A 27,529-nucleotide genomic window follows, 5' to 3' on the forward strand; every position below is an offset into this window, starting at 1 on the left:
ATGCCCTGACTCACAATGCCTTCCTTTGTCCGCCTGCTTGTCCCTGGGGTCAATGTTTCTCATTCAAACAACAGTAAAACCAGATTGTGTGATCTTTATCCAAAAACAAAAAGGAAAATTTTCCAAAGTCCTGACCAACATTTATTCCTCAACCAACACCACTAAAGAAAAAAATTGCTTATTATCATTATCGTTGTGCATTATTATTATTTGAACTTGCCATGCAGAAACTGGCTGCTGCATTTCCTGATGAACATTACAATAATGTACTTGTTTTGAAACAGGAGTATTTTCTTGGCTATAAAATACTTTGGGACAGTCCAAGGTTGTGAAATTCCAATATGTAAGTTGTTTTTGTTTTACTGTTCCTCTTTTGCCTCCTCATCCATGTGTTGCTCTGCTTCACATTGAACTAATTCAAACCCATCCTCTAGCATTTTTTTCTTTCCTGTCAGCAGCCCATGTTTGCAGTATTGTTTTAGCATTGTCTTTCCAACACTGCAATCTGAGCCAATTCAAACCCTCTCCTTCCCTTTCTGAGATCTTGCACTGTTACATAGAAAATAGAAGCAGCACTGGGTCTTTCGGCTTTTCACGCCACCATTCATCTAGATTATAGCTAGTCTTCCACTTCAATGCATTTTCCCCATACCTGATGATATTTTAATTTTGAGAAATCTGTCAATCTCGGTCTTCAATATGACTGAACCTCTGCAGCACTTTGGGGGAGAGAATTCCAAACATTTATTATCCTCTGAGTGAAGAAATTTCTCCTTGTTTCAGTCATGAATGACCTATTTCTTATTCTGAAATTGAGTCCTCTAGTTCCAGATCCCACTAGCCAGAGAAAACATCCTTCCTGCGCATACCCTGTTGAACCCTGTCCAAATTTTGTTTGCTTTAATGAGATCTCTTCTCACTCACTCATGAGAATATAGGTATAATCTCTTCAAGCTGTCCTCATCCCTGTCATCCATGGGATCAATCTAGCAAACCTTTGCAGTACTCTGTCTATGGCAAATGTAATCTTCTTACTTAGGGACATCAAAAATTATATACACTACTCCAAGACCAACATCATCAAGACTCCATACACTTGGAGGAAAACTTCTTTACTCCTGTACTCAAATCTCCTTATAATAAAGACCAATATACAATTTAATTCTTAATTGTTTGCTGCAGTTGTATGCTAGCTACTAATGACTCATTAACAAGGAGACTGAGGACTGGAGGACAGGTTAGATATCAACACTCCATGGCCTACCAACCTGAGAATGACTCATTTATATCCCCCTCTCTGTTTTCTGTCTGTTAAACAGTTCTCAGTCCATGCCAGTATATTACCCCCAAGATCATGTGCTCACGATTCATCTCCTAACCTTCTGCATCTGAGCTTACCAAAAGTATTCTGAAAATCCAAATAAACCACATCCACCATTTCCCCCTTAACTATTCTGCTGACAACATTGTCAAAAAAAGCTCCAAGAGGCTGATCAAACATAATTTCTTTTTCATAAATCCATGTTAACTGTGTCCAATCCTGTCATTACTTTTTCAGTGTACAGTAATCACATCCTTTAGGATAGGTTTTAGCATTTTACCAACTGTTGAAGTTGGGCTACTGTGTCTGTGTCTTTTCTCTTCATTCTAATTAAACAGCGAGCTTACCATTGCTATCCCCAATCCGCAGGCACCATTCCAGAATCTGTAGAATTTTAGATGACCGCCAACACAACTATTATCTTTGTTGTGATGTAGATCATCAGGTTCGGGGTACTTATCATCTTGCAGTCCAATTAATTTCGCCAGTCCTGCTCTTTTGTTTATAATTTCTTTCAGTTTCACATTCTCACTAGTTCTTTGATTCTCTAGCATTCCTGTGAGTGTTCTATGCCAATGTGCACAAAGGACTGAATTTTAATGTTTTTGAAAAGTATCAGTTTTGTTGACTTCATGGAATTTTTTCTCCCTGAGGCCTAGTGAGTTTTCTTATGCTATCATCCAAAGTACACTTCATTAATTACCTTCCCTGTCCATGTTACATTCCTCTTGTCCATTGCTAGCCTGATTCTACCACTTGCTATGAAGACCAAGGACCATCTCTGCTAGATTATCAATGACAGGTTAGAGACAAAAAAGGTTACACCCAAAATGTTGACTTCTTCACCTCCTGATGCTGCCTGGCTTGCTGTGTTCTTCCAGCCTCCTGCCTGTCCAGTACAGATTATCAATGCCATCATCATCTTTCTGCTACCTTACACTCACTCCATCTCTCCTCCTGCACTCACCTCCCACTAAGGCACATTCTCCAACACTCTCACGAATGCATGCAACATCTTCCGTCACTCGCTCCCACCTCTCCCATCTCCCAGCCTCTTAACCCTGCAAGATCTCCATACTGCTGACTCACCACATTTGGGACACCTCAACAGATTTCCCACACCAGCACCAGCGCTAACTGCTGTGCCATCTACTTTCATGTCACTCAATCTCTTCTCCTATTTCAGGAGAAAGCAGCCCACAATAAGGCAGAAAAAGCCAAGGCAGTTGGTGGACTGCCTGACATTCAGCTCTTCACCCCTATGAGGTAATAATCCTGCCCCCAACTTTCCCAAATGACCGATTGATCTTGCCCTCTTGACTCATGTCAGACGCTTACTGTGCCAGAGGCCCCTGACTGAAGGCTGGCTTTTTTGAGTTGACCCTGGACTGCTGACACCATGACAAGTTTTCTGGCTTTGTGCCTGCACTAAACAGCAAGGCAAGGCATAAGTACGGTGAGCCTGGTAGCTCTGGCTCAGAGAGTCAAATGCAGAAAGACAATGCAAGGCAGAGATGCTACGAGCAGCCAGGTAGGCTCAAGGTGAGTGAATGCTAAGAGAGCAAGCAAGCAGCCCTGACATGCAGCCTGGTCCAGTTCAAGAGCATAATGCTTGTTCCTGTGTAGAAAGTGTACTTGCAGCAGCATTGCAGTGCTAGTTGCTGTTGCATTCTGAAATATAGCTTAAAGAGTCCTTTTTGTAGATCGGTGTGATTCTATGAGGCTCCTGGGAGGTTGACATGTGTCAGATGCCAGTGTGTAATGGGTACACATTTGTCTTTACTAATCTTTACCTTTTTTCATACTTTTACTGTTTCTTTTATGTTTCTTGAAGTTATTTTTCTTATTTTTACCTTTTAGTAGGGTAAATGCCAGAGTCTGTTATAGAATACGTGAGAACAGAACATTTCAAAAGCATTAACAGGATTGGATAAAACTAGCATGGGTTTATGAAAAGTAAATCATGCTTAACAAATATATCAGAGTTTTTTTTTAGGGTAAAGTTAGAATAAATAAAGGACAACCAGTGGATGTGATGAATTTGGGTTTTCAGGAGGCTTTTGATGTGGACTCACATACGAGGTTAGTGGACAAATGTAAAACACATGGGATAGAGAATAATGTACTGGCATGGACTGAAAATCGTTCAACAGACAGGAAACAGAGACTGGGAATAAATGGGTCTTTTTCTGGGTGGCAGGCAATGACTAGTAGGTAATGTGCAATGTGACAGGATTCATTAATAAACTCGGAGTTAAGGCACCTCTAGATAGCATTGATCATGGTGCAACTGAATTTTACATTTAGTTTCAAAAGGAGTAGATTGGGTCTAAAACTAGAATTTTAAGACTAAAAAAGCAATCATTTGGACATGAAAGCTGTGCTAGTTGAAGTGAACCTGATGAATTGGACGAGAAGATAAATCAATCGAGACACAATTGGAGATATTTAGGATATTTCAGAATAGTCAGAATGAGTTTATTATATTTTAAAATAAAAGTTCTGTAGGTTAATGAAAGGAGTTGGGGAAAGCAACAAATTTAAGGAAAATGTATATAATTGTGTAAGCATACGTGGTAAATCAGCTAACCAGCCAAATACAAAGAACAATACAGAATGACTAAAAGGTTAGTCATAAGAAATAAATTAGACTGTGAAAGGCAGCTAGCTAGCATTGTATAAATGAAAAGCAGCAAGCGTTTCTATAGGAATTTAAAAAGGAAAAAATGAAGTAAAGTGAGTGTTGGTCCATTAGAAAATGGGAATAGGGAATTAATTGTAGATAATAAGGAAAGGGAGATGGAAATGAACAAATATTTTGCTTCTGACCTCATTATTGATGATACAAAAATAGTCCAGTAAAGTTGTAGACCAGGACATCAAAGGAAGAGAGAACCTTGCAAAATTATAATCACAAGGGAAATGGCAATAAGGAAATGGGTGGAGCTGCGAGTTGATATATCTCTGCATTCAAGTGGACTTCTTTCTAGAGTCTTACATTGAATGGCAAATAAGCTAGTAGATGCATTGATATTAATTTTCCAAGAGGCTCTAGATTGAGGAAAGGTAGCATTAGCCTGAGAAATAGCAAATACAACCCCTCTATTCAAAAAGAGAGGAAGGCAAAAAACTGTAGGTCAGTTGACTTGACCTCTGTCATGGGGAAGCGGTTAGATATGTTGACTCAATCTGTTCAGATACAGGGATGAGACTTGAACCCAGACCTCTTGGATCAAAGATAGGGACACGATTACTATGCCACAGTAACCCAATAGAGGAACATCTCAAATTCATCTATAAATAGATTACAGCTATGCCCTTAGGACAACCTCGTTGTAATCAGCAAGAGTCAGCATAGTTTCATCAAAGAATAGTAATGCTTAATCAATTTATTGGATTAGATTAGATTACATTAGATTCCTTACAGTGTGGAAACAGGCCCTTCGGCCCAACCAGTCCACACCAACCCTCCGAAGAGTAACCCACCCAGACCCATTTCCTTCTGACTAATGCACCTAACACTAGTAATGGTTGCGTTCTTGTGCAACCCCACTCTAAATAAAAATCGTGCAATAAAAATAGAACTTAAAGTAAGGCAATCACTTTATGGCCAACACACATTTTAAAATTTTAAAAATTTGCACTTTAGAAACAGCATCCCCTATTCATCAATTCGCGTTCACAAAACCTGTGTTATAGCAGAATGACCTATATTTAAAAAGGCAGACAGATACCATGTTGGGAAGAATTCGGCCTGAAAGGGTAAAGCTGCCAATGGCTAACACACGAGCAGACTAAACTCAATAGATTGAGTAAGCTGCTTCTGCTCATTAGTTTGCAAGCTCAGTTGTGAAATGTTAATTAGCCACCAGATTTTAAGGTGCAGTTTTATCCTACAGTTGGGTGGGAGTCAATATAATCCATACAAAATTATTTTGTACAGAGAACCTCTTCAATTGATCTTTTAGTTACAGTTATATTGCTGGGAACACGTTAGTGATATAAACATGTCAATATAAAGATGAATTAAATTAAACTGTCTTGAAACAAGCAGAGCATAAAAATGAATTGCAGCATTCTCACAAGTATTCAGTTTATCTGGTGAGCAACTGAGCCATGCAGACAAGGAATTTGCCAGATCTGACTTTCAGCAGAGATTATCTCAACCAGGCTAAAAGAGTTGCTACCGAAATGAGTTGTATGATACCCGATTGTGGGAGGATAGTGGAACATTTGCACAATACTTAAATCATTATTGTTTAGTGTGTGTGGATATTTTGGACTTCGAAATGGTAACAAGGTTAAAAATAACGCATCATGTTTACACTGAGGTGACACGCCAATAGGAAAGTAGGAGTGCTATTCCTTAAGAAACCGTTGAGGACATTGTGAAAGAACACAGCAATGAAATATCCAAGAGAAATGGCTCAACTTCATCAATTCAAATTGTCTGGTGAAGAACTAGCTTCAAAATGCATAATCTTACACTGCGATATACACATGTTCAAAGAATATTTTAGATCACATCAAACTTCACAATCTAATTTTGGGCTTCCTGGTAATACGTAAAAATGTATTTATTAATGCATCTTATGACTAACATGTTTATAAGCTGAGCAAGTGTCTTATTTCAATTCCTCAGACTGTTTATACCAATATCATCTCAGGCATTAAAATATCTGGCCCTTGACAACTAGCATCCACACAAAGCAGACAACTGTAAAAACAAAAATGGCATATTCAATTCCAAAATTAAGCAAACAGCACGAATCATATTCAATTCCAAAGGTTAGCTCTATTTTCCTCTTTATAATGCTACCAGACCCACTGAGTAACTCTTGCACTAAATGTAAACCAATCCAGGCCCACAACATTAGAATGCCTCATTTTCTGAGATGTTGAGCTACCAGTGTTCAACTTGGGTAGACAAAAGTTAAAAATCACACAACACCCGGCCATAATCCAACAGGTTCATTTGGAAGCACAAGCTTTTGGAGCTATAAATTCTGTGTCCTATGATCCTGTCCCACTAGTTACCTGACAAAGGAGCAGTGAGATTGAAGGAATAACTTTACAGTGGATAAAGGGGAGACTCCAGATGTACTGTACTAGGATTTATAGAATGCATTTGTTAAAGCACTATACAGAAGGTTTTGCAGAAAGTAAAAGCTCATGGCTAGGGATAATGTTTTAGCATGGATTGAAGGTAGATTGGCTGACAGAAAACAGAGTCTATGTGTAAATGGCTTTTTGTCTAATAATCAGGATAATAGGGGTCTGTGCTGGGGCTTCAGGTGTTACAATTTATATCTCTGAGTTAAATGAGGGGAGTGAGGGGATGGTAAGTAAATTTGCAGACAACACTAAGATAGGAAGGAAAGTATATTGCGAAGAAGATATAAGGAGATTGCAAAAGGATGATAGGTTGAGTGAGTGGCACAAATCTAGCAGTTGAAGTATAACACAGGAAAATGTGAAACTGTTCACTTTGGCAGGAAGAGAAAGCAGAGTATTACTTAAATAGAGGAATGACTGACTGCAGAATTCTGAGATGCAAAGGGATTTAGGTGTTCTAGTACCTAAGTCACAAAACATTAACATAGAATAACAACTTGTAATTAAAAAGACTAATAGAGTATTAGCTTTTATTATGAGAGAAATTGAATGTAAAAGTAAGGATATTGTGCTTCAGTTGTATAGGTCATTAGTCAGGCCATATCTTGAATATCATGTATAGTTTTGGTCTCCTTGTTTAAGGAAAATTGCAAATGCATTTGAGCCATTTTAGACGTTTATTGGTTTGATATCTGGAATGAGCAGATTGTCTTGTAAAACAGTTAACTGTAGGAACAGGAGTAAATCATGCAGTCTGCTCTGCCATTAAATGAATTCACGGCTAATCTGATCTATCTTGACTCCACTTTCCAGCTTTTTTTCCCCATGATTCTTGATTCCCTTTCTGATTAAAAATCTGTCAGTTTCAGCCTTGAATATACTTAAGACACAGCCTCAATAGCCTTCTGTGGTAAAGAATTTCACAGATTCAGTACCCTCTGACAGAAGAAATTTCTCCTCATCTCTATCTCAAATGTGCGACCTCTTATTCTGAGATAATGCCCTCTCATCGTAGACTCTCCCACAAGTGGAAACAATATCTTCACATTTATCCTGTCAAATCATCTACAAATGTTATATGTTTCAATTAGGTAGCCTTTCAATCTTCTTCCAACGAGTACAGGCTCAACCACTCATCATAAGATAGTTTCTCCATACCTGATATAGGCCGAGTGAACTTTCTTTGGGCTGTCTCCAGTATATCTTCCCTTAGATAAGAGATCCAAAACTGTTCACAATATTCCAGCTGCTGTGTGATTCATGCCTTGTACAGTTTTAGTAATACTTCCTTATTTTAAAACTCATTTCCTTTGACATAAAGGCCAGTGTTCCATTTGTCTTCCCTATTACCCACGGGACATGGATGCTAGCTTCTGTAATTCATGAATGAGGCCTCCCAAATCCCCCTGTTTTGGGGAAGGGTCACTCAACCCGAAATGTTAACTCAGATTTCTCTCCACAGATACTGCCAGACCTGCTGAGCTTTTCTAGCAATTATTGTTTTTATTCTCTGTACTGTAGTTTTCTTCAGTATTTCTCCATTTAACTAATACACCTCACATTTCTCCACATTATATTCCATCTGCCAAGATTTTGCCCACTCGCCTAATCCCCTGCAGACTCATGTGTCATCCTCACCACTTGCCTTCCTACTTATTTTTGAGTCATCCATAAACCTAGCTATTACTTTTGTTTCCACCATCCAAGTCATTAATATATAGTAATTAATTGTGGTCCCAATCTGATCCCTGTGCCACTCCACTAGTTACATATTTGCCATCCTGAAAATGCCCCCCTCCTCATTCCAACTCTCTGCCTTCTAGTAGTTAGCTAATCCTCTATACATGCTAATATACTACATCCAAAACAATGGCTCTTACTAAGTAGCCCTGTGTGTCGTATTTATTAAACACTTCTAAAAATCTATATATATTACATTATTTGTTTCCCCATTGTCTATCTTTTTTAACCTCTTCAAAGAATTCTGGTAAATTTGTTGAGCATGATTTGCTCTCATGAAGCCCTGCTGATTCTGATAGATTATATTATGCATTTCTCACTGCTTTGCTATTACTTCCCTTACAAGAGACTTTAACATGCCCCTATAACAGTTATTAAGCAAATTAGACATTTTTTATCTCCTTCCCTTTCAAAATAAAGGTGTTACATTAGCAGTTCTCCAATCCTCTGGGACTGTTCCAGATCCTAAGGATCTGAAAGATTACTACCAATGCATCCGCTATCTCTGTAGTGCCTTCCATTAATATCCTACAGTGCATACCCTTAGGTCTAGCGGACATATCAGTCTTTAGCACCATTAGTTTCCTCAGCACTTTTTCTCTAATGATAGTTATTGCATTTATTTCCATTTCTCCTTTTGCCCCTTGAATATACTGATAAAATAACCTATATTTATTTCAATGCAAGAGGCCTAACAGGGAAGGCAGATGAACTCAAGGCATGGTTAGGAACATGGGACTGGGATATCATAAATTACAGAAACATGGCTCAGGGATGGGCAGGACTGGCAGCTTAATGTTCTAGGATACAAATCCTACAGGCAGGATAGAAAGGGAGGTAAGGGAGGAGGGGGTGTGGCGTATTTGGTAAGGGATAACATAACAGCTGTACTGAGGGAGGATATTCCTGGAAATACATCCAGGGAAGTTATTTGGGTGGAACTGAGAAATAAGAAAGGGATGATCACTTTATTGGGATTGTATTATAGACCCACTAATAGAGGAAAATTTAGAAACAAATTTGGAAGGAGATCTCAGTTATCTGTAAGAATAATAGGATGGTTATGGTAGGGGATTTTAACTTTCCAAACATAGACTGGGACTGCCATAGTGTTAAGGGTTTAGATGGAGAGGAATTTGTTAAGACTGTACAAGAAAATTTTCTGACTCAGTATGTGGATGTACCTACTAGAGAAGGTGCAAAACTTGACCTACTCTTGGGAAATAAGGCAGGGCAGGTGACTGAGGTGTCAGTGGGGGAGCAGTTTGGGGCCAGCGACCATAATTCTATTAGCTTTAAAATAGTGATGGAAAAGGATAAACCAGATCTAAAAGTTGAAGTTCTAAATTGGAGAAAGGCCAATTTTGATGGTATTAGGCAAGAACTTTCAAAAGCTGATTGGGTGCAGATGTTCGCAGGTAAAGAGACAGCTGGAAAATGGGAAGCCTTCAGAAATGAGATAACGAGAATCCAGAGAAAGTATATTCCTGTTCGGGTGAAAGGGAAGGCTGGTAGGTATAGGGAATGCTGGATGACTAAAGAAATTGAGGGTTTGGCTAATAAAAAGATGGAAGCATATGTCAGGTAGACATGATAGATCAAGTAAATCCTTAGAAGTGTATAAAGGAAGTATGAGTATATTTAAGAGGGAAATCAGGAGGGCAAAGCAGGGACATGAGGTAGCTATGGCAAATAAAGTTAAGGAGAATCCAAAGAGTTTTTACAAATACATTAAGGACAAAAGGGTAACTAGAGAGAGAATAGAGCCTCTCAAAGATCAGAGTTGAAAAATGTCGTGCTGGAAAAACACAGTAGGCCAGGCAGCATCCGAGGAGCAGGAGAATCGACGTTTCGGGCATAAGCCCTTCTTCAGGACTTCTTATGCCCACAACGTCGATTCTCCTGCTCCTCGGATGCTGCCTGGCCTGCTGTGTTTTTCAGCACGACATTGTTCAACTCTGGTACTCCAGCATCTGCAGTCTTCACTTTCCCCTCAAAGATCAACAAGGTCGCCTTTGTGTGGAGCAGCAGGAGATGGGGGAGATACTAAACGAGTATTTTGCATCAGTATTTACTGTGGAAAAGGGCATGGAAGATATAGAATGTAGGGAAATAGATGGCGACATCTTGAAAAATGTACATATTACAGAGGAGGAAGTGCTGGATGTCTTGAAACACATAAAAGTGGATAAATCCCCAGGACCTGATTATATGTACCCTAGAACTCTGTGGGAAGCTAGGGAAGTGATTGCTGGGCCTCTTGCTGAGATATTTGAATCATCGATAGTCACAGGTGAGGTGCCGGAAGACTGGAGGTTGGCTAATGTGGTGCCACTATTTAAGAGAGGTGGCAAGGACAAGCCAGGGAACAATAGACGAGTGAGCCTGACGTTAGTGGTGGGCAAGTTGTTAGAGGGAATCCAGAGGGACAGGATGTACATGTATTTGGAAAGGCAAGGACTGATTAGGGATTGTCAACATGGCTTTGTGCGTGGGAAATCATGTCTCACAAACTTGATTGAGTTTTTTGAAGAAGTAACAAAGAAGTAAGAAGGACGTGATCTATGTGGACTTCAGTAAGGCGCTCGACAGGGTTCCCCATGGTTAGCAAGGTTAGATCTCATGGAATACAGGGAGAACTAGCCATTTGGATACAGAACTGGCTCAAAGGTAGAAGACAGAGGGTGGTGGTGGACATTTGTTTTTTAGACTAAAGACCTGTGACCAGTGGAGTATCACAAGGATTGGTGCTGGGTCCACTACTTTTCATCATTTATAGAAATGATTTGGATGTGAGCATAAAGATGTGCAGGTTAGGTGGATTGGCCATGCTAGATTGCCCATAGTGTTAGGTGCATTAGTCAGAGGGAAATGAGACTGGGTGGGTTACTCTTCGGAGGGTTGGTGTGGACTTGTTGGCTGAAGGGCCTGTTTTCACACTATAGGGAATCTATTCTAATCTAACCTAAATAAGAGGTAAAGTTAATAAGTTTGCTGATGACACCAAAATTGGAGATGTAGTGGACAGTGAAGAAGATTACCTCAGATTAATGGGATCTTGATCAAGTGGGCCAATGGGCTGAGAAGTGGCAGATGGAGTTTAATTCAGATAAATGCGAGGTGCTGCATTTTGGAAAGCAAATCTTAGCAGGACTTATACACTTAATGGTAAGACCCTAGGGAGTGTTGTTGAACAAAGACACCTTGGAATGCAGGTTCATAGCTCCTTGAAAGTAGAGTCACAGGTAGATAGGATAGTGGTCAGAGTATTGAGTACAGGAGTTGGGAAGTCATGTTGCGGCTGTACAGGATATTGGTTAGGCCACTGTTAGAGTATTCCATGCAATTCTGGTCTCCTTCCTATTGGAAAGATGTTATGAAATGTGAAAGGGTTCAAAAAAGATTTACAAGGATGTTGCCAAGGTTGGAGGATTTGAGCTATAGGGAGAGATTGAATAGATTGGGCTGTTTTCCCTCGAGTGTCGGAGGCTGATGAGTGACCTTATAGAGGTTTATAAAATCATGAGGGCCATGGATAGGATAAATAGGCAAAGTCTTTTCCCTGGGGTGGGTGAGTCCAGAACTAGAGGGCAGAGGTTTAGGGTGAGAGGGGGAAGATGTAAAAGAGACCTAAGGAGCAACTTTTTCACACGGAGGGTTGTCCACCTGATGAAGGAGCAGTGCTCTGAAAGCTAGTGCTTCCAAATACATCTGTTGGACTATAACCTGGTGTTGTGTGATTTTTAACTTTGTGCACCCCAGTCCAACACTGGCACCTCCAAATCATGAATATTCGAAGAGGTGTGACAAAGTATTGAGGGAACATCCCCTCCCTGATGTATTGCAGTGTTTGCAGCTCAGCCTCTAGATCAATACAGCCAAATTTTCTCACATCATAAACATTGCAAACGTGTTGCCTTGGATTACATAAGAACTCCTGTTCTATAACCACCGCACATTATCTACCCTGCTATCTATATATTGTTTAACTAATTGTTTTTTTTCACTGTTTGTTTTAATTAATGTCTGTATTCCTACCTTTGCTTAAATTCTTATTATGTCAACAAATGTTCTACTTTCCCTGATTGAAATTTACTATTTCAAATAAGTAGGACATACTCATCTGTCATGCCCCTCAGATGCTGCCTGACCTGCTGTGTTTTTCCAGTGCTACACTTTTCAACTCTGACCTCCAGCATCTGCACTCCTCACTTTCTCATACTCATCTGTCAATCCAATGTACTTTACTACTATTAGTAAAGTTTGGTACAAGTAATTAAACATTACAATTCTTAAAATTAGCTGTGAGTTGAAAAATTAAAGAGAAAAATATCACCAACCAATCAATGACCCATAATCCTGAGATACTGCAGTTAGACATTTCCCAGAAGGCCAGCTCTAGAATCATGAATTGGATTTAATCACAAAGCTCCCATAACACTGCCCTATCTCCGGGTCTTTCTTCTCACCATTCCTTCAGATGTTGCTCTGTATCCACAATGTTCTCTCTTTGATGTTTTAGCTACTACTCTGTCTTTGGTCCTCCTGTCATCTGCTCTTTTAGCTGCTACTGTCTATCTCCAGGAACCTCTCTGTCCCATTCTTTAAGGTGCTGCTTTCTGTCTGTGGCCCCTGCTTTCTCCTGCTCTCTCTATATTAATTTAAATTTTAAACAACATTGACAGTATTTTGAGTGATATTTAATTGATTTTATATCTGCTCTTGGCAAATTGAAACAATCTCTATGAACAAATGAAGTTCTTTGTGAGTTACATCTCATATCTTAATCACTTTCATCTACAGGTAAGGATCCAGCTTCAATAATTAATTCGCTAATCACAGCATGTTCTCTTCAATTCCTTCTGAAAAGAGAAAATGACATTCACATCAACAGGTACAAGCTAAAGCTTCTCAGCCTGGTTAATGTACAAATGAAAGAATGTAAAAAGGCATACGATACAGCGCAATGTACGTTCACTGTTCAAAATAATTTGTTATGGTATCTGACAGGCAGCAGGTAATTGAAGAGGATCATTAGGTTTGTGTTCTATGCAGATCTTCAAGATGCAATAAAGTACATGAACAGCTTGAGCACTAATTCACCCATGCAGTGTATGGGATATTATCAAAACCATAAACTGGTGTAATCTCGCATGTTTCAAATCAGGTTAAAGATTCATGAAAAGCAGTTCTGTCAGTCACAGGAGCCAAACAGCCTAATACATAAAGACTGGATAGACAGTGTTGAGTTGCTCAACTCCTGACTCCCCAAGGTCTCTCGACTTACCACAATACACATATCAGGAGAATGGTGTGAGTGATTGGATGTGCTCCACTTAGGTACATTGGTGCAGTTCCAATAACATTCAGAAGGTTACCACATAAATGACAGTCATAATGGCCTTGATATTCCTATGTTGAAACTTTATTGCTGGAACAGCACAGCAGGTCAGGCAGCATCCAGGGAACAGGAGATTCGACGTTTCGGGCACAGGCCCTTCTTCAGGCCCTTCTTCATTCCTGAAGAAGGGCCTGTGCCCGAAACGTCGAATCTCCTGTTCCCTGGATGCTGCCTGACCTGCTGTGCTGTTCCAGCAATAAAGTTTCAACTTTGATCTCCAGCATCTGCAGACCTCACTTTCTCCTTGATATTCCTATGGCCTGATAGCCATTTCTGCAGAGGAGACTCCCCCCAAGATCCAGTTCCCTCCCCTCTGAATAGCTGAGCAAGTGATTCCGTTCAAAGGCAATTAGGGATGGGCAATAAATGCTGTCCTTGCCATTCCACAAAAGAATAAAGAAAAATGCTAACAATTGGCATTTCTACAGAGTCGTTAATATAGTAAAATGTTCCATTTTGTTTCCCACAATTGTTATCAAAAATTATTTGACATTGAGCTACTTAAAGATGTTTAGAATGGTGACCAAAAGCTTGATCAAAGAGTTACATTTTAAGGTGCGTCTTGGAAGGCTTAAAGCCAGGTAGAGAGTGGAAATGTTGAAGTGAGGGATGACAGAATTTAGTGCTTCTAAGTGCTTTTCTATAAAATCTTTAATAATGGACTGTAGCATCTTTCCCAGTACCGACAGCCAATGGTGCAGTGATTACAATTGGAAAGCACAAAAGGATAAAAGTGGAAAATTCCAGAGTGAATGCAGGGTTATACAGATGGAAGAGCTTACAGAAATAGAGAGTTGATAACGTGAAGTATTTGAATACGAGGGTGAGAAGTTAAAACTGTTGACAAATGTAATTACTTGTTAGAATAAAGCAAAGATAGGCCGTTCAACCCTTTGAGGCTGTTAGCAGCTGATTTACTCCATTGATCTACTTTGGCTCTAATTAATATCAATGAATATATCAATTTCATATTTAATGTTAGTAAGTTGGCATCAACTGTTTATTTCTCAGAGTGAATTCCGCACTTACACCACCATTTTGTCTTCTATCCTGAATGGCCTTATACTGGTTTTAATATGATGTTCCCTTGTTTAAAATTTCTATCAATAGAAATGGTTTCTCTCTTGCTATCCTATTAATTCCTTTCAAAGTAAAAGGAACTCAATTCAGTTGGTCTTAACCTTCTATAGAGCAGGAAAGACAAGATTAGTCTAGATAAAATGTTAGCATATTTTAAAACTGTTATCAGGCTAAGACCTGCTATCAAGGGCAGGGTAACATTGACATGACATTATAACTTTGCTTCTCTCTTCACAAAGGAGGACATAAGTAACATACCAGAAATCATGGGGAACAGTTTTTAATGAGAGAGAGAAAGAGAGAGAGAGAGAGAGAGAGAAACTATAGCAAATCTGTATAAGTAAAGAAATGATTTTGGAGAAATTGTAGGATTTTAGGCAGATAAATCCCCAGGACCTGGTAATCTACTTTCCAGAGTATTTAAGGAAGTGGTCCCAGAAATAGTGATTACATTAGTGGTCATCTTCCAAGGCTTTTTAGACTCCAGAACACTTCCTACAGATTGGACAATAGCTAATGTAAGGAGAAAGTGAGGACTGCAGATGCTGGAGATGAGAGCTGAAAATGTGTTGCTGGAAAAGCGCAGCAGGTCAGGCAGCATCCAAGGAGCAGGAGAATTGACGTTTCAGGCATGAGCCCTTCTTCAGGGTTGGCTAATGTAACCCTATTATTTAAAAAGGGAGGTAGAGAGAAAAGAGGGAATTACAGATTAGTGAGTCTGATGTAGGTAGTGGGAAATATGCTACAGCCCATTATTAAGGATTTTATTGCAAAGCACTTAGAAAACAGTGGTAGGATCAGATACAGTCAGCATGGATTGACAAAATGTACATGCTTGATAAATTACGGGAATTTTTCAAGGATGTAACTGGTAGAGTTGATGGGGGAGTCAGTGGATACACTTGGATTTTCAGAGCGCTTTTCAAAGAAGTCCCACATAAACAATTAATGTGCAAAATTAAAGCACATAGAATTGGGAGTAATATATTGAGATGGATTAAAAAGTTGAGCAGACAGGAAACAAGGAGTTGAAATAACAGGGTCCTTTTCTGAATGGCAATGACTAGTAGGTTGCCTCAGAGATTGATACTAGAACTCCAGCTATGCATAATATATTATATAATTTAGATAAGGGAACTAAATATAATATCTCAAAATTTGAAGAAGATACAAAGCTGTGTGGAAGGGTGAGCTGTGAGGAGGATGCAGAGATGTAGCAGTGTGATTTGGACAGATTGAGTGAGTGGGCCAATGCATGGCAGATGCAGTGTAATGTGGATAAATGTGAGGTTGTCCATTCTGGTAGCAAAAATAGGAAGGCAGATTTTTATCTGAATGGCTATAAGTTGGAAGAGGGAATGTTGAACGAAACCCGAGTGTCGTTGCGTACCAGTTGCTGAAGGTAAACATGCAGGTATAGCAGGCAATAAAGAAGCAAACTGTATGTTGGCCTCCATAGCAAGAGAATTCAAGTACAAGACCAAGGATGTCTTCCTGCAATTATACAGAGCTTTAGTGAAGACACACCTAGAATATTGTGTGCACTTTTGGTCTCCTTATCTGGGGAAGGATGTTCTTGCTACAAAGGGAGTGCAGCAAAGTTTTACCAAATTGATTTCTGGGATGGCAAGACTGACATATGAGGAGAGATTGAGAAGGTTAGGATTGTTTCACTGGAGTTCAGAAGATGAGGGGAGATCTCATAAAATTCAAAAGGACTAGACAGATTATACTCAGGAAGGATGATCTTAATGGTTTTTCAGAACCAGAGGTTATATTTAAAGGATAAAGGGAAAACCTGTTAGGACTGAGATGAAGAGAAATGTCTTCACCCAGAAAATGGTGAGCTGTGGAATTCACTATCACAGAAACACATGATGTGTTTTCATGAAAAAGGAGCTCTTGTGGATCAAGGGATATTGGTGCTGGTGGTGGTAATAGTTGGGGGAGTGGGGGAGAGCAGGAGGGGGTTAGGGTGTTGAGCTGGATGATCAGCCATGATTGTAATGTATGACAGAGCAGGCTCAAGGGGGTGAATGGTAAACTCCTGTTCCTAACTTTTTTGTTTCTATGTTTTTGCTTCAATGATATGAAATTAGGTTTCAGAGGGCTTCTGAGAGACAACAAAAGATTATTTGACAATCTAGTGATCATCCCACTCATTTGCTTGCTGAGATAAAATTGCTCGTTTAACTTTGCCAATGATTATTGGCAAGATAATGTTCTGAAAACAGAGCAGGGGGTCGGGGTGTGGGCGGTGATAATGGGAGGAGATTACTATTGCAGTGGACCATTTTAGAAATAGAAGGACAATGTGAATTAACATTTGTAAAAATTAGATGAGATGCTTCAACCTAAATGTTACAAAGCATTCACATCCATAAGTGTACATGTACACATATTGATACACACACACACACACACTGCATGAAAGTACCCAAGCCAGAAATTTATACAGCAGTGTGATTAAAAGTGCATGGGGATGACACATGAATAGGCAATGACCTAGTGGTATTATCGCTGTACATTTAATCCAGAGGTCCAGGTGCTGATCTGCAGACCTAAGTTCAAATCCTTCCATGGCAGATGGTGGAATTTGAATGCAATAAAAATCTGAAATTAAGAGTCTAATGTCAGAAAAATACATCTGGTTCACTAATATCCTTCAAAGAAGGAAACTGCCATCTTTACCTGGCCTGGTCTACAGATCCACAGCAATATAGTTGACATCCCTGGGATGGGCAATAAATGCCAGCCTCAAGATTAGAGTGGTGCTGGAAAAGCACAGCAGGTCAGGCAGCATCCCAGGAGCAGGAAAATTGACATTTCGGGCAAAAGCCCTTCATCAGGAATCAAGGGCTTTTGCTCGAAACGTCGATTTTCCTGCTCCTTAGATGCTGCCTGACCTGCTGTGCTTTTCCAGCACCACTTTAATCTTGACTCTGATCTCCAGCATCTGCAGTCCTCACTTTCGCCTAATAAATGCCAGCCTGGCTAGTAGGACCCTCATCCTGCAAGTGAATTTTTAAAAAATGTTGTTTTGATTAAATATGCACACAGCTCAGCTAACTGTATTTGCGTGTACGTGCTGCTCTCCGAACCTCCATCAGCTCAGACATTGCATCAATGTTTCAGTCCTCATGAATGGATAATCTGGTCTCATCCCTGCATGCCTCTAGTTTTAATGAGTTCCATTAAGGCTGCCGATATTCTTGTGAGAACATATTTTTTATGAATCCTTTTAAATGAATACTGGCCGAGATCATTTAATGTGTAAGCCGTCCTTTGCATTCTTAGACATAAATAAATAGTGGTTGTTTTACTATTTAAAAAGCAGCTGATGAATGTTTTTAAAATCTTGAAATAGTCCCAGAAAATCCTCCTTATAGGGCTGTTCTAGAGTTCATGGAAATGGTCATCTTTCCACATCTCTTACATGTCTCTCCTTGGACATTGATTATGCAGATACATTTTGAAAAGAAAATTCATTCATAGAAGCACACAGATAAGAAAGAGGCTAATCTGCCCAGCCTGCTCTTTCCCCATAGCACTGCAATTCTTTTCCCTCCTAGTACTTACCCTGTTGCTTTTTGAAAGGAATGATTGAAACTGCTTCCACCACCATCTTTCTGGCAGTACATTCCAGTTCACAATAACACAATTGCATACAAAAATCTTTCCTCCTCTGATTCTTTTAGCAATTATCTTAAATCTGTCTCTACTGATGATTGATCCTCCTGCCAGTGGAAGTAATATTTATCTTTTGTACATATGATTTTGACCAGGTTACAAACACTTTGTCTGCTTTTTAACTGGCTCCTTTCTCTCTTTGTTTTACAAAGAAGGTATTTGTGACTCTCAACATTCTTTCTTGTCTTTTCTTCATTTTTAATCAACCAGTCTCCAGATTTTACAGTTTATATCCTCCCCAAATCCTATTCTAAAGCAGCAAGGGCATAATGCATAATTTCTGACTGCAATTCATTATTTTACACAAATGCAAAACTGGTTACACTCCTTTCTTTTACTTTGCCAAATGTCTGCCGTGGCTCAATGGGTCGGGCTTTTACTTTTCAGAAAAACATAGGATCAAGCTACACTCTGGATACTTCACCATGTACTCAAGGTGATAAATCCAGTGAATTTTGGCGTCAGAGATTCCACCACCGTCAGAGATGCTAGCCCCTCATGTACATATGAAATATCCTATAATGCTGGTTAAAGGAAAGCAAAGGATTTCTCCTCAAGGCACTGAGGAGAATGTTCAACACTAAAACAAATTATCAGGTCCTCATTTTTATTTGTGGGACTTGACTATGTGTACTGAAATGGTGGCTTCACTATCTATAAAGAGTTTTGGGGAGCTCCAAGACCATGAATATGAAAGCCAATTTTTACTTTCTTCCTCAAAAGCCAGATAGTACTGCGAACCTTTCTGAGTTATCTCATCTTTTCAGTTTCAGGGATGGAATGTATCAGGGAGTTAATACTTGATCTGCATTTCTCGCTGTATCAAAAATTTAAAAATTGACAGAGTATATCCCTGCAGACTGAAATGTTGGCAGCCAGTAACAGATTCTTGCTTCTCAGACACAGATGATGCTTATAAAGAGTAGATTCTCATAGGGATAAAAGTGCATCTCCCAGGATCTACACCAACTAGAGAATTATGCCTGGTTCAGTGGTACATCTCATTACATTCTTCATTTGCACATTGCAATGGTATGGGGTATGGATGCATCAATGATTGCAAATTAAGCCTAAGTCATGCTATACTTATATCTAAAATTAGCGATAATCATATTCACCCAGCATTTTACAAACTCATTGAAATCTGCACGGGCATTATTTTCCTTCCTCCTAATGTGCTGACCTATATGTAGTTTCATACAGTGCAAACCTATAATACCTTAAATGAGTGGCTATTCTTTATATGTGAACTCAGAATGGCAGCAATCTACCTAATAATGGCAGTAAGTCCTGCCTGTACACTTGTCCACATATGCATTATCCATCTGCAGTAATATTCCTAACAAACTTTTTCCTCCCTCTTTCTTAACCCAGAATTACTGAACCAATTTCTCCCCTTCAATTCCATAAATTAAAGCTCTGAAATTTAATCCCTCTCTGAAAGTTGAGAGAATGATCCATGCTGACAGTTCAGCACATAACAGAGAGTCCTGCACTGTTGGAACTGGTGCATCTGTTCAATGAAATGCTAAATCTGTTAACCTTTGTGGTCATGGTATGATGTGATTCACTCTCTTTGAAGCACTTTGAAATGTTTCTGAGAGGTGGCGTCAAGTTGATTTAATTATATGAAAATGTTAAAGAACATATCAAAATACAGACATTCTACAACTCAAGGCTTCTTTAATAACTATCAACCTGAGTTCTATTGCATCCTAGTGAAGACAAAATGAGGGAAGTTTTTCAAGCATTTACTTTCCCATACCTGATATCTCCCATTTCCAGTTCTGCCTCAGTTTATCTGCTTCTGAACCATTTATTCATTTCTTTGTTAACTCTAGATATCACTATTTTAACTCTGTCAAAATTAACCCCACATAAACTTAAAATTTTCTCAAAAATATCAGCTCACACTAAATCCCATTTTCCCATCAATCGGTGCTTGCTGACATCTGTTGGCTCCAGGTCCAGCAATGCCACAAATTTAAAATGTTTATCCTGTTTTAAAAACCCCATCAAGGCTTTGTCATTCTGTAGACACCAACTAGTCCATAAACAGTGGAGTGGATACATGATTTTTGCCAAGCCTCCCTTCCAGTCCTGTAGTTGTAATTTGTGCAGGATTATAATTCACAAAGTGCTACTTGGCCTCTGGTATTTTCACTGAGAAATTCATGGGCCCTGTCACAGCTGTACACAACACACAGTCAGAAAAAACTGGGAATTAAACTGGTCTATGGTGCTCAGATATATGCTGCCTTCAACTGGACAGTCCATGTTTGTTATAAAGAGTGGATTGGTTGTTAACAAGAGGATGGAAGTGTAAAATATGAGCCAAGAGGAGGATGAGGGTTTTATTTTATGTGTAACAACCTGTTATCTGCTGAAAGGGTAAGGAAGCAGATTCATTAATTACTTCGTAAAGGATTTATACCTAAAGACATTTTAGACCAAAGGGGAAAGAGAGTGAGTCCAATCGAACAGCTCTTCAAAAGAGCTGTGGCTGAATGGTTATCTCCTATACTGTTGATTCTCTGGCTTTTCAGCATGCAGCCTGCACTGATCCAATCTCTGTCGTATGAATCCATCAAATGTAACTCAACAATGAAGAACTCGTGGCTGGATGTTTTATGACAGATAATAATGGGAGCAATTTCACACTTTGCAAAGAACAATAGCACACAAGGCTTAACAGTTCCAGTCCCCCTTCAGAGAAAGGAGCCACCATCACTCATATTGGCCTAGACTTTAAAACTGATTCCAAATAGATGTGAGAGAACCAGTTGGTCCACAGAATATATGGCTGTTTGAAACAGCTATCCAATTAGTCCAATGCCGCTCTTCTCTTTCCCCTTAACCATGCATTTTTGTTTTAATTCATCAAGTTTGCTTTTGAAAGTTGTTACAGAATCTGATTCCACTATCTCTTCAAGCAGCGTATTCCAGATCATAACAATTTATTGCATAAAAAGAAAATTCTTCTCAGTCTCCTCTGCCTCATTTGCCCATTACTCAAAACTGTACTCTCTAGTTACTGACTCTTTTGCCTGTAGAAACAATTTCTGCTTAATGACCCTATCAAACTCCTTCATTAAAACTAACCTTTTGTCCCAACATTTGGGCAGGTAGTATTGAAAAATAAAGGGAGCAATGAGTACACATAGTAGCAAAATAGAATGGGCTGAGGCATGAGCAGCCTGAAAGGAAGTTAAGGACTGGTTTACTAGGCAAGAGGTCTAAAGTCACAATGTAACCTGACTGAAAACGATTTCAGTTCATTTTCACTGCATTTTTCTCTTTTCTTATTTTCCAGAAAAGCAGATGAAACCATCTATTGAAATGTACTGGAAGTACAAAGGGATCAAATGAGAAGTTACCATAAAGAAAATTGGAATAGGGAAATATCATGAATTATACAGACGAGAAAGTTACGACACCTCAGTTTAATAGCTAGAGTTTCAAGGACAGTTTTGATTTTAGAGCTACAGAACAATTCAGCATCATTTATTGAGCAGGTGAGTGTTATTGGAAGATTTTGCTCACAAACCCCCTCAGAGCACAAGGGGATGGCTCTGCACAGTTTCATTCTCTGGGTCTCACTAGCCTCGTTGATGAATGCTGCTGGTGTTTATGGTGACTGCTGGCTCATTGAAGGGGAGAAAGGGTTTGTGTGGCTGGCCATTTGTAGCCAAAACCAACCACCATACGAATCCATTCCTCAGCACATCAACAGTACCATAGTGGACCTACGGCTGAATGAGAACAAGATCAAAAGCGTCCAGTATTCCTCGCTCAATAGGTTTGGTAACCTGACAGAACTCAATCTGACCAAGAATCAGATTTCTTACATTGAGGATGGAGCCTTCTCTGCTCAGTACAACCTGCGTGTTTTGCAACTGGGATTCAATAAACTTCGGAACATCACGGAGGGAATCCTGCGGGGGCTGGGCAGGCTTGAATACCTCTATCTCCAGGCCAATCTCATTGAGGTGGTGAGCCCCAATTCTTTTTGGGAATGTCCCAATGTAATGAACATCGACCTTTCCATGAACCGGTTGCAAACCTTGGAAAGTTCCACCTTCCTCGGTCTTGGCAAGCTCACCACTTGTGAACTCTACGGCAATCCATTTTATTGTTCCTGTGATCTACTGGGCTTCTTGAAATGGCTGGTGCAGTTCAACAACACCACCAGGAGCTACGATCGAACTCAATGTACATCTCCTTCAGATTTTGCTGGGTATCTTTTGCTGAACCAAGGCCAGGCCAGTTCCAAGGATGCATTGAGTGTACTTGCTTCAATGTGCAATGAAGACCTTGACTCTGTTGATCCCAGGTTTATCTTCACACAGAAACCCTCAACTACTACTGTCCCAGAAAGTCCCTGTGAAGCTGAAGATTGCCCATCAGGTGAAGAGTCTACTCCATTGATATCCTTTCAGACCCCCATCATGAATATTGACGATACACCAGTAATAAAGTTAAAAGAGATCACCTACACAACAGCAACCCTTCTGGTCCACATTCCATTCCCTATTCGGAAAGAAAACATCCTGGTACAATATAACAACAGCATGTATACGGACATAAAGAGCCTATCCACAGAAAAGGAGGAAATTAAAATTGAAGAATTAATTCCCCATACTAATTATACATATTGTGTGGCTTCCATTCAAAATTCGCTGAGATACAATCAAACTTGTGTAACCTTCTCAACAAGGGCTAAAGCCAAAGCAAAGCCATTGCCTGCCACTTCCAATACCACTCATTACATCATGACCATTCTGGGTTGCCTCTTTGGGGTAGTCATCATCTTGGGTGTGACCTATTACTGTCTGCGTAAAAAAAAAGAGGAACAAGTAAAGAACAAGAAATCAGGAAATGCCAAGAAGACAATCATTGAGCTGAAATATGCCCCAGAGTTGGAGACCATCACCATCACCCAAATGGCACAGAAGCCAGTCCCACCCTCCGACATGATGTCATCCAGGATGCCTTTCCTACCTTCAGCAGGGGATCTGGAAGAGTACAATCTCCGGGAGGTGATTGAAAGTCCGAAGCTCAGTCGAGGAAACTATATGGATGTGAGGACAGGTGAACATCCATATCACAGAGATATCCTCGAGAGTATGTTTGGAGAGAGTCAGGACTCTGCCGCTGAAATATCAACCATAGCAAAAGAAGTGGATCAAGTGAATCTGATCATCAATAACTGCATTGATGCTCTGCAGACAGAGTCCAGCTCCTTCCGAGGTCCTAGTGCTAGGACCTTGGCATCAGTGGAGCCCCAGGACTTTTTGGTTTCCGAACAGTCCCAGGGAAAATCAGGGTTCCTGTCCCCTATTTACCGGGAAAGCTACCACCCACTAAAGAGACATAGCAGTATGGACGCAGCACCCAAATGTCCCAGCATCTCTTCTAACTGCTCTGTGCGCAGTCCTCGATCAGTGCGTTCTGAGATCTATGCTGGTCCCAGGTACAAATCAGAAGCAAAATACATTGAAAGGACCTCTCCAACACGCAGTGCCATCCTAAGCGGAACCCCATGTCGCATTGTGAGATCAGAAACAGGGCAAAAGCAGCCCTACAGTGACCACTCACACCTCTATGCTGGCTTGCATCATGGAGAGCGAAAGCAGATGAGGAGTCCAAGTCCATGTGTCCTTGAAGCCCTCCCACGATCTCGATCCAGGAGAAATTTGGCCTACACTCAGTTCTCCCCCCAGTACCACAGCGTCAGCTATGCCTCCAGCCCAGAATACTCCAGCAAACCCTCTAAGGGGGTCTGGGAGCGTTACAAACCTCATGAGAAGTGGCACAGGAAGGATGAATACCTTGCTGCAGGGTATGCGCTGAGGAAGAAAGTACAATTCGCAACAGATGAGGACTTGCATGATATTCTAGATTACTGGAAAGGAGTTTCCAGTCAGCACAAATCTTGACTCCTCACTCATCAAGACTAAATTGGACCAAAAAAAACATGAAAATATCTGTTTTTACCCAATTATATTAACTTCTTAAAAAGAACTGAATGCACTAAGAATTCTTGAAACTGAACTCTAAAACCTGTGTAAAGGATTTCTCTTTTTCTCCCTCACTATATATATATGCATATATATAATATATATATGTGTATATATATATATGATATATAATAAAAAGGAAATCCAATGCCTTGGAATATTGGATATTATTTATCGCATGACTCTGTCCTGTGACTGTGACTCACTGTAGTGTACATGGGGCATTGTTCGTTGTACAATGTACACCGTGACTGGACTGTGCCGTGTAATTGTAGCTCACACACTGCTCACACCTTGCATTGTACAGTAATATTTACCAGTAAGATTCCCCCCCCCTCCTTTGCCCCTGCAGTTCTGTACAGATAAATTTCTATATTTGCAATGATGTTTCTGGATTTTTTTGCCTGTTTGTATCAGGTTTTAATTGCGGATTTTACAGAATAGTCTGTTTGGTTCCCAGTGAATGTCTAACAACTGGCCCTGAGCTTTGGATAAAACTGGACTGGTGAAAGAAATGCACTGAGTGGTTTCTTCTGTCACATTCTCTTTCTGTCTCATTGGTCGAAGTAATGGGTTTTCTCATCTGGAGTGAAATCTTCACCTGCAAAAGGAGCAAAGGAAAGAGAGTAAAAGAGACAGAGAGGAAGATATAGAAAGGAACAAACACAAAGAAACAGAGGAAGTTAGAGAGAAACCAAAAAAGGAAATAAAAAGAATTAAAACAAGGAAAACAATACTTATATTTCTGTAATGTCTTTCCTGACCACAGGATGCTATAAAAATAATTTACAGCCAATGACATACTTTGAAGAATGAGGAGTGATTTACTGAAAACCCCTTCTACCCCAAGTGTTAACTTTTCATGTCCAAATCTAAATAATCACTGCTTCAGGTGACTTGATCTTGGGGCATATCACAGCAGTGGTCAATCTTGTTCTCATCTCCCAAACCGCCACTTGGACATGCATATACATGGCTGCCTTATCATTCACATCGGTGTAAGTGACCTTAAATCTATTAAGGCCTACAACAGTTTCCTTTTGCCCTTTTCTCTCAGACAAGCCTTTCACTGAAGCCAACCAACTAACCGTGTGATTCAAAAAAATGCAGTACAGTTATTGTTCAAGTACTAATGACTCATTTGTTTAAAGTTTTAAACATGTGATAAAGGTCACTCAGATGAATTAAAATCAGATAATACAGCATCCATTCCAGCTCAGTGCCAGACAATTATGTAATGCAGAATCCATTCAGATCATACCAAGAAAGATAAAATTTGCAAGCAAGACATTTTCAATTTATTTATTTTAAATAGGTAACGTCCGCAGCTGGAGTAAGATGTAGCTTCTTTTTGCTAGCAGCAATGGGAAATGTGTATGGATCATTAATAAATGCTGAAAGATACAGAGAACAGCAAAACCTGACAAAACAAATGGTAAGAGTTATAAAATGAGAGTATGAGAAGAAATCTGCAAAGGATATGAAAATCAACACACAAAAAACTAAGGTGTAAAAAGGCAGGTAATCAGGAGCAATGTGGAGCCCATTCAAAAATACTTGATAATTCTGACATTTTCAAAGAAAATAAGGAAATGGGGGACATGCTAAATCATTAAAATCTATATATCCTGCAGAGAAAATGGTCAGCGTGCTGGAACGTACAAGCAAGTTCATAATGAATCAAGGCAAGGTTGCACCAAAATTAATCCAAGCAAAATAACAGGAATGCAGAAAATAATGATACTAAAGAGTGACAAATTCTCAAGACTAGGAAGGTTTCTCCCCCAGAGTTTGAAGAAAGTTAGAACATTGCAGCCACCCTAATTATAATTTTCCAAATTCTGTTGATTCAAGAACCATTCTCCTTTAGACTGGAAAACTGTATATGTCACATCACTATTTCAGAAAGATATAAGAGGAAAACATGAAATTATACACCAGATACTAACGTCAGTGTTATGAAATTATTAGAGTCTATATTTAGACTTAGAATGAACACCTTGAACATTTTCAGCTGATCAGAGACAACCAACATGGACTCATAGAGGCAAGATCGTGTCTGAGAAACGCAATTAATTTTTTGAACAAGTGACCAGAGATGTTAACAAGGGAATATCCATCAATGCTATTTATATGGGTTTCAGAAAGGCATTTGATAAAAGATCTCCACATGAAACAGTCACCTCAAGTTAAACTTCATAGAATTGAAGATAAATTATTGATTTGTCTTTGTGTTGGGAGACAAAGTAGAGATATTGGCAAGTACACTAATTGTAATAATGTAACTAGTGGTGCTTTGGGAACCTCAACCATTCACTGTATTTATTAAGCACTTATATGATGGAATGGAAAGCCACATATTCAAATTTGCTGAAGGCATGAAGATTCATTTGGTATTGCAACAGCCTGAAAAGACAAATCTGTGGCAAAGACATACTCTTGCTCCTGTGTTCCTGAATCAGACGAAACTATTGAAACCAGACCGGATAAAACATTTTGGCCATGATGATCCAGAAAGAGCAAAATATGAGCTTCTACCTAAGTTTTACAGAGGAACTGCTCATTCCACACTCGAGTGCCATCTTCTGACAGGTTCATACTCCCAGTTCATCCACAACAGATTTAAAACCAGTTGTTCACAGTTACTCAAAATAGCCATTGTTGAATTTTTCCCTATTTTTGATCCCCCAAAGTTCTAACATTTTAGTTGCTTCTGAATTGTTCTTCCTCTCCACTTTACCTTTAGCTTAAAATTAAGACTCATGGCATGAGAATGTAATCACATTCGTATATCTGTGCCACATCATGTGGGAACACTACTGTCTTCCACAATTTCTGAAATGAAAGTCAATTCTTTGTTTTCAACACCTTCTGTTGTTTTCCTGTTTTTTTCCTGTTTTTTGATTCAGAATATTACCATGGTGGGAAAATCCTGAGCTGACATAATCACACCTAATGGATCAATGAGGAAGCATTTAACCATTGTACATTAAGATTAACTGGATACATCCACATAACTATAGGAAAGGAAAGGGTCATGTGGGTGAATAAGGCCTACTCCTTCCAATTACCTGCATGCTTATTGTTCTGTGGTAAATTCATCTTCCAAAGAAGGTAGATAAACATGGGGTTAAACTTGCAAGTCTTGATATAGCTCTCAAG

General features: G+C 39.5%; 1 protein-coding gene across 6 annotated transcripts in view; it reads left to right on the forward strand.

Moving 5' to 3' along the window:
- LOC122560762 (protein ELFN1-like) overlaps positions 1-24,902 on the forward strand; it is a 401,229-nt gene extending 376,327 nt beyond the window's left edge. For 3 of the 6 annotated variants that reach the window (XM_043711824.2, XM_087997728.1, XM_087997727.1), the window contains one exon: positions 21,661-24,902. In XM_043711824.2, coding sequence (XP_043567759.1) covers positions 21,914-24,286 — 2,373 coding nt within the window. In that variant the 5' untranslated portion in view covers positions 21,661-21,913 and the 3' untranslated portion in view covers positions 24,287-24,902. Of the gene's footprint in view, positions 1-284; positions 344-12,979; positions 13,071-21,660 lie in introns of all 6 variants that reach the window. The other 3 variants (XM_043711821.2, XM_087997730.1, XM_087997729.1) reach the window with 2 other exon arrangements.
- The last annotated feature ends 2,627 nt before the right edge of the window (positions 24,903-27,529 follow it).

This window comes from Chiloscyllium plagiosum, unplaced genomic scaffold, assembly GCF_037043375.1.
Source record: "Chiloscyllium plagiosum isolate Xiang-an unplaced genomic scaffold, Cpla_swu_hap1 HiC_scaffold_20, whole genome shotgun sequence".
Lineage (NCBI taxonomy): Eukaryota > Metazoa > Chordata > Chondrichthyes > Orectolobiformes > Hemiscylliidae > Chiloscyllium > Chiloscyllium plagiosum.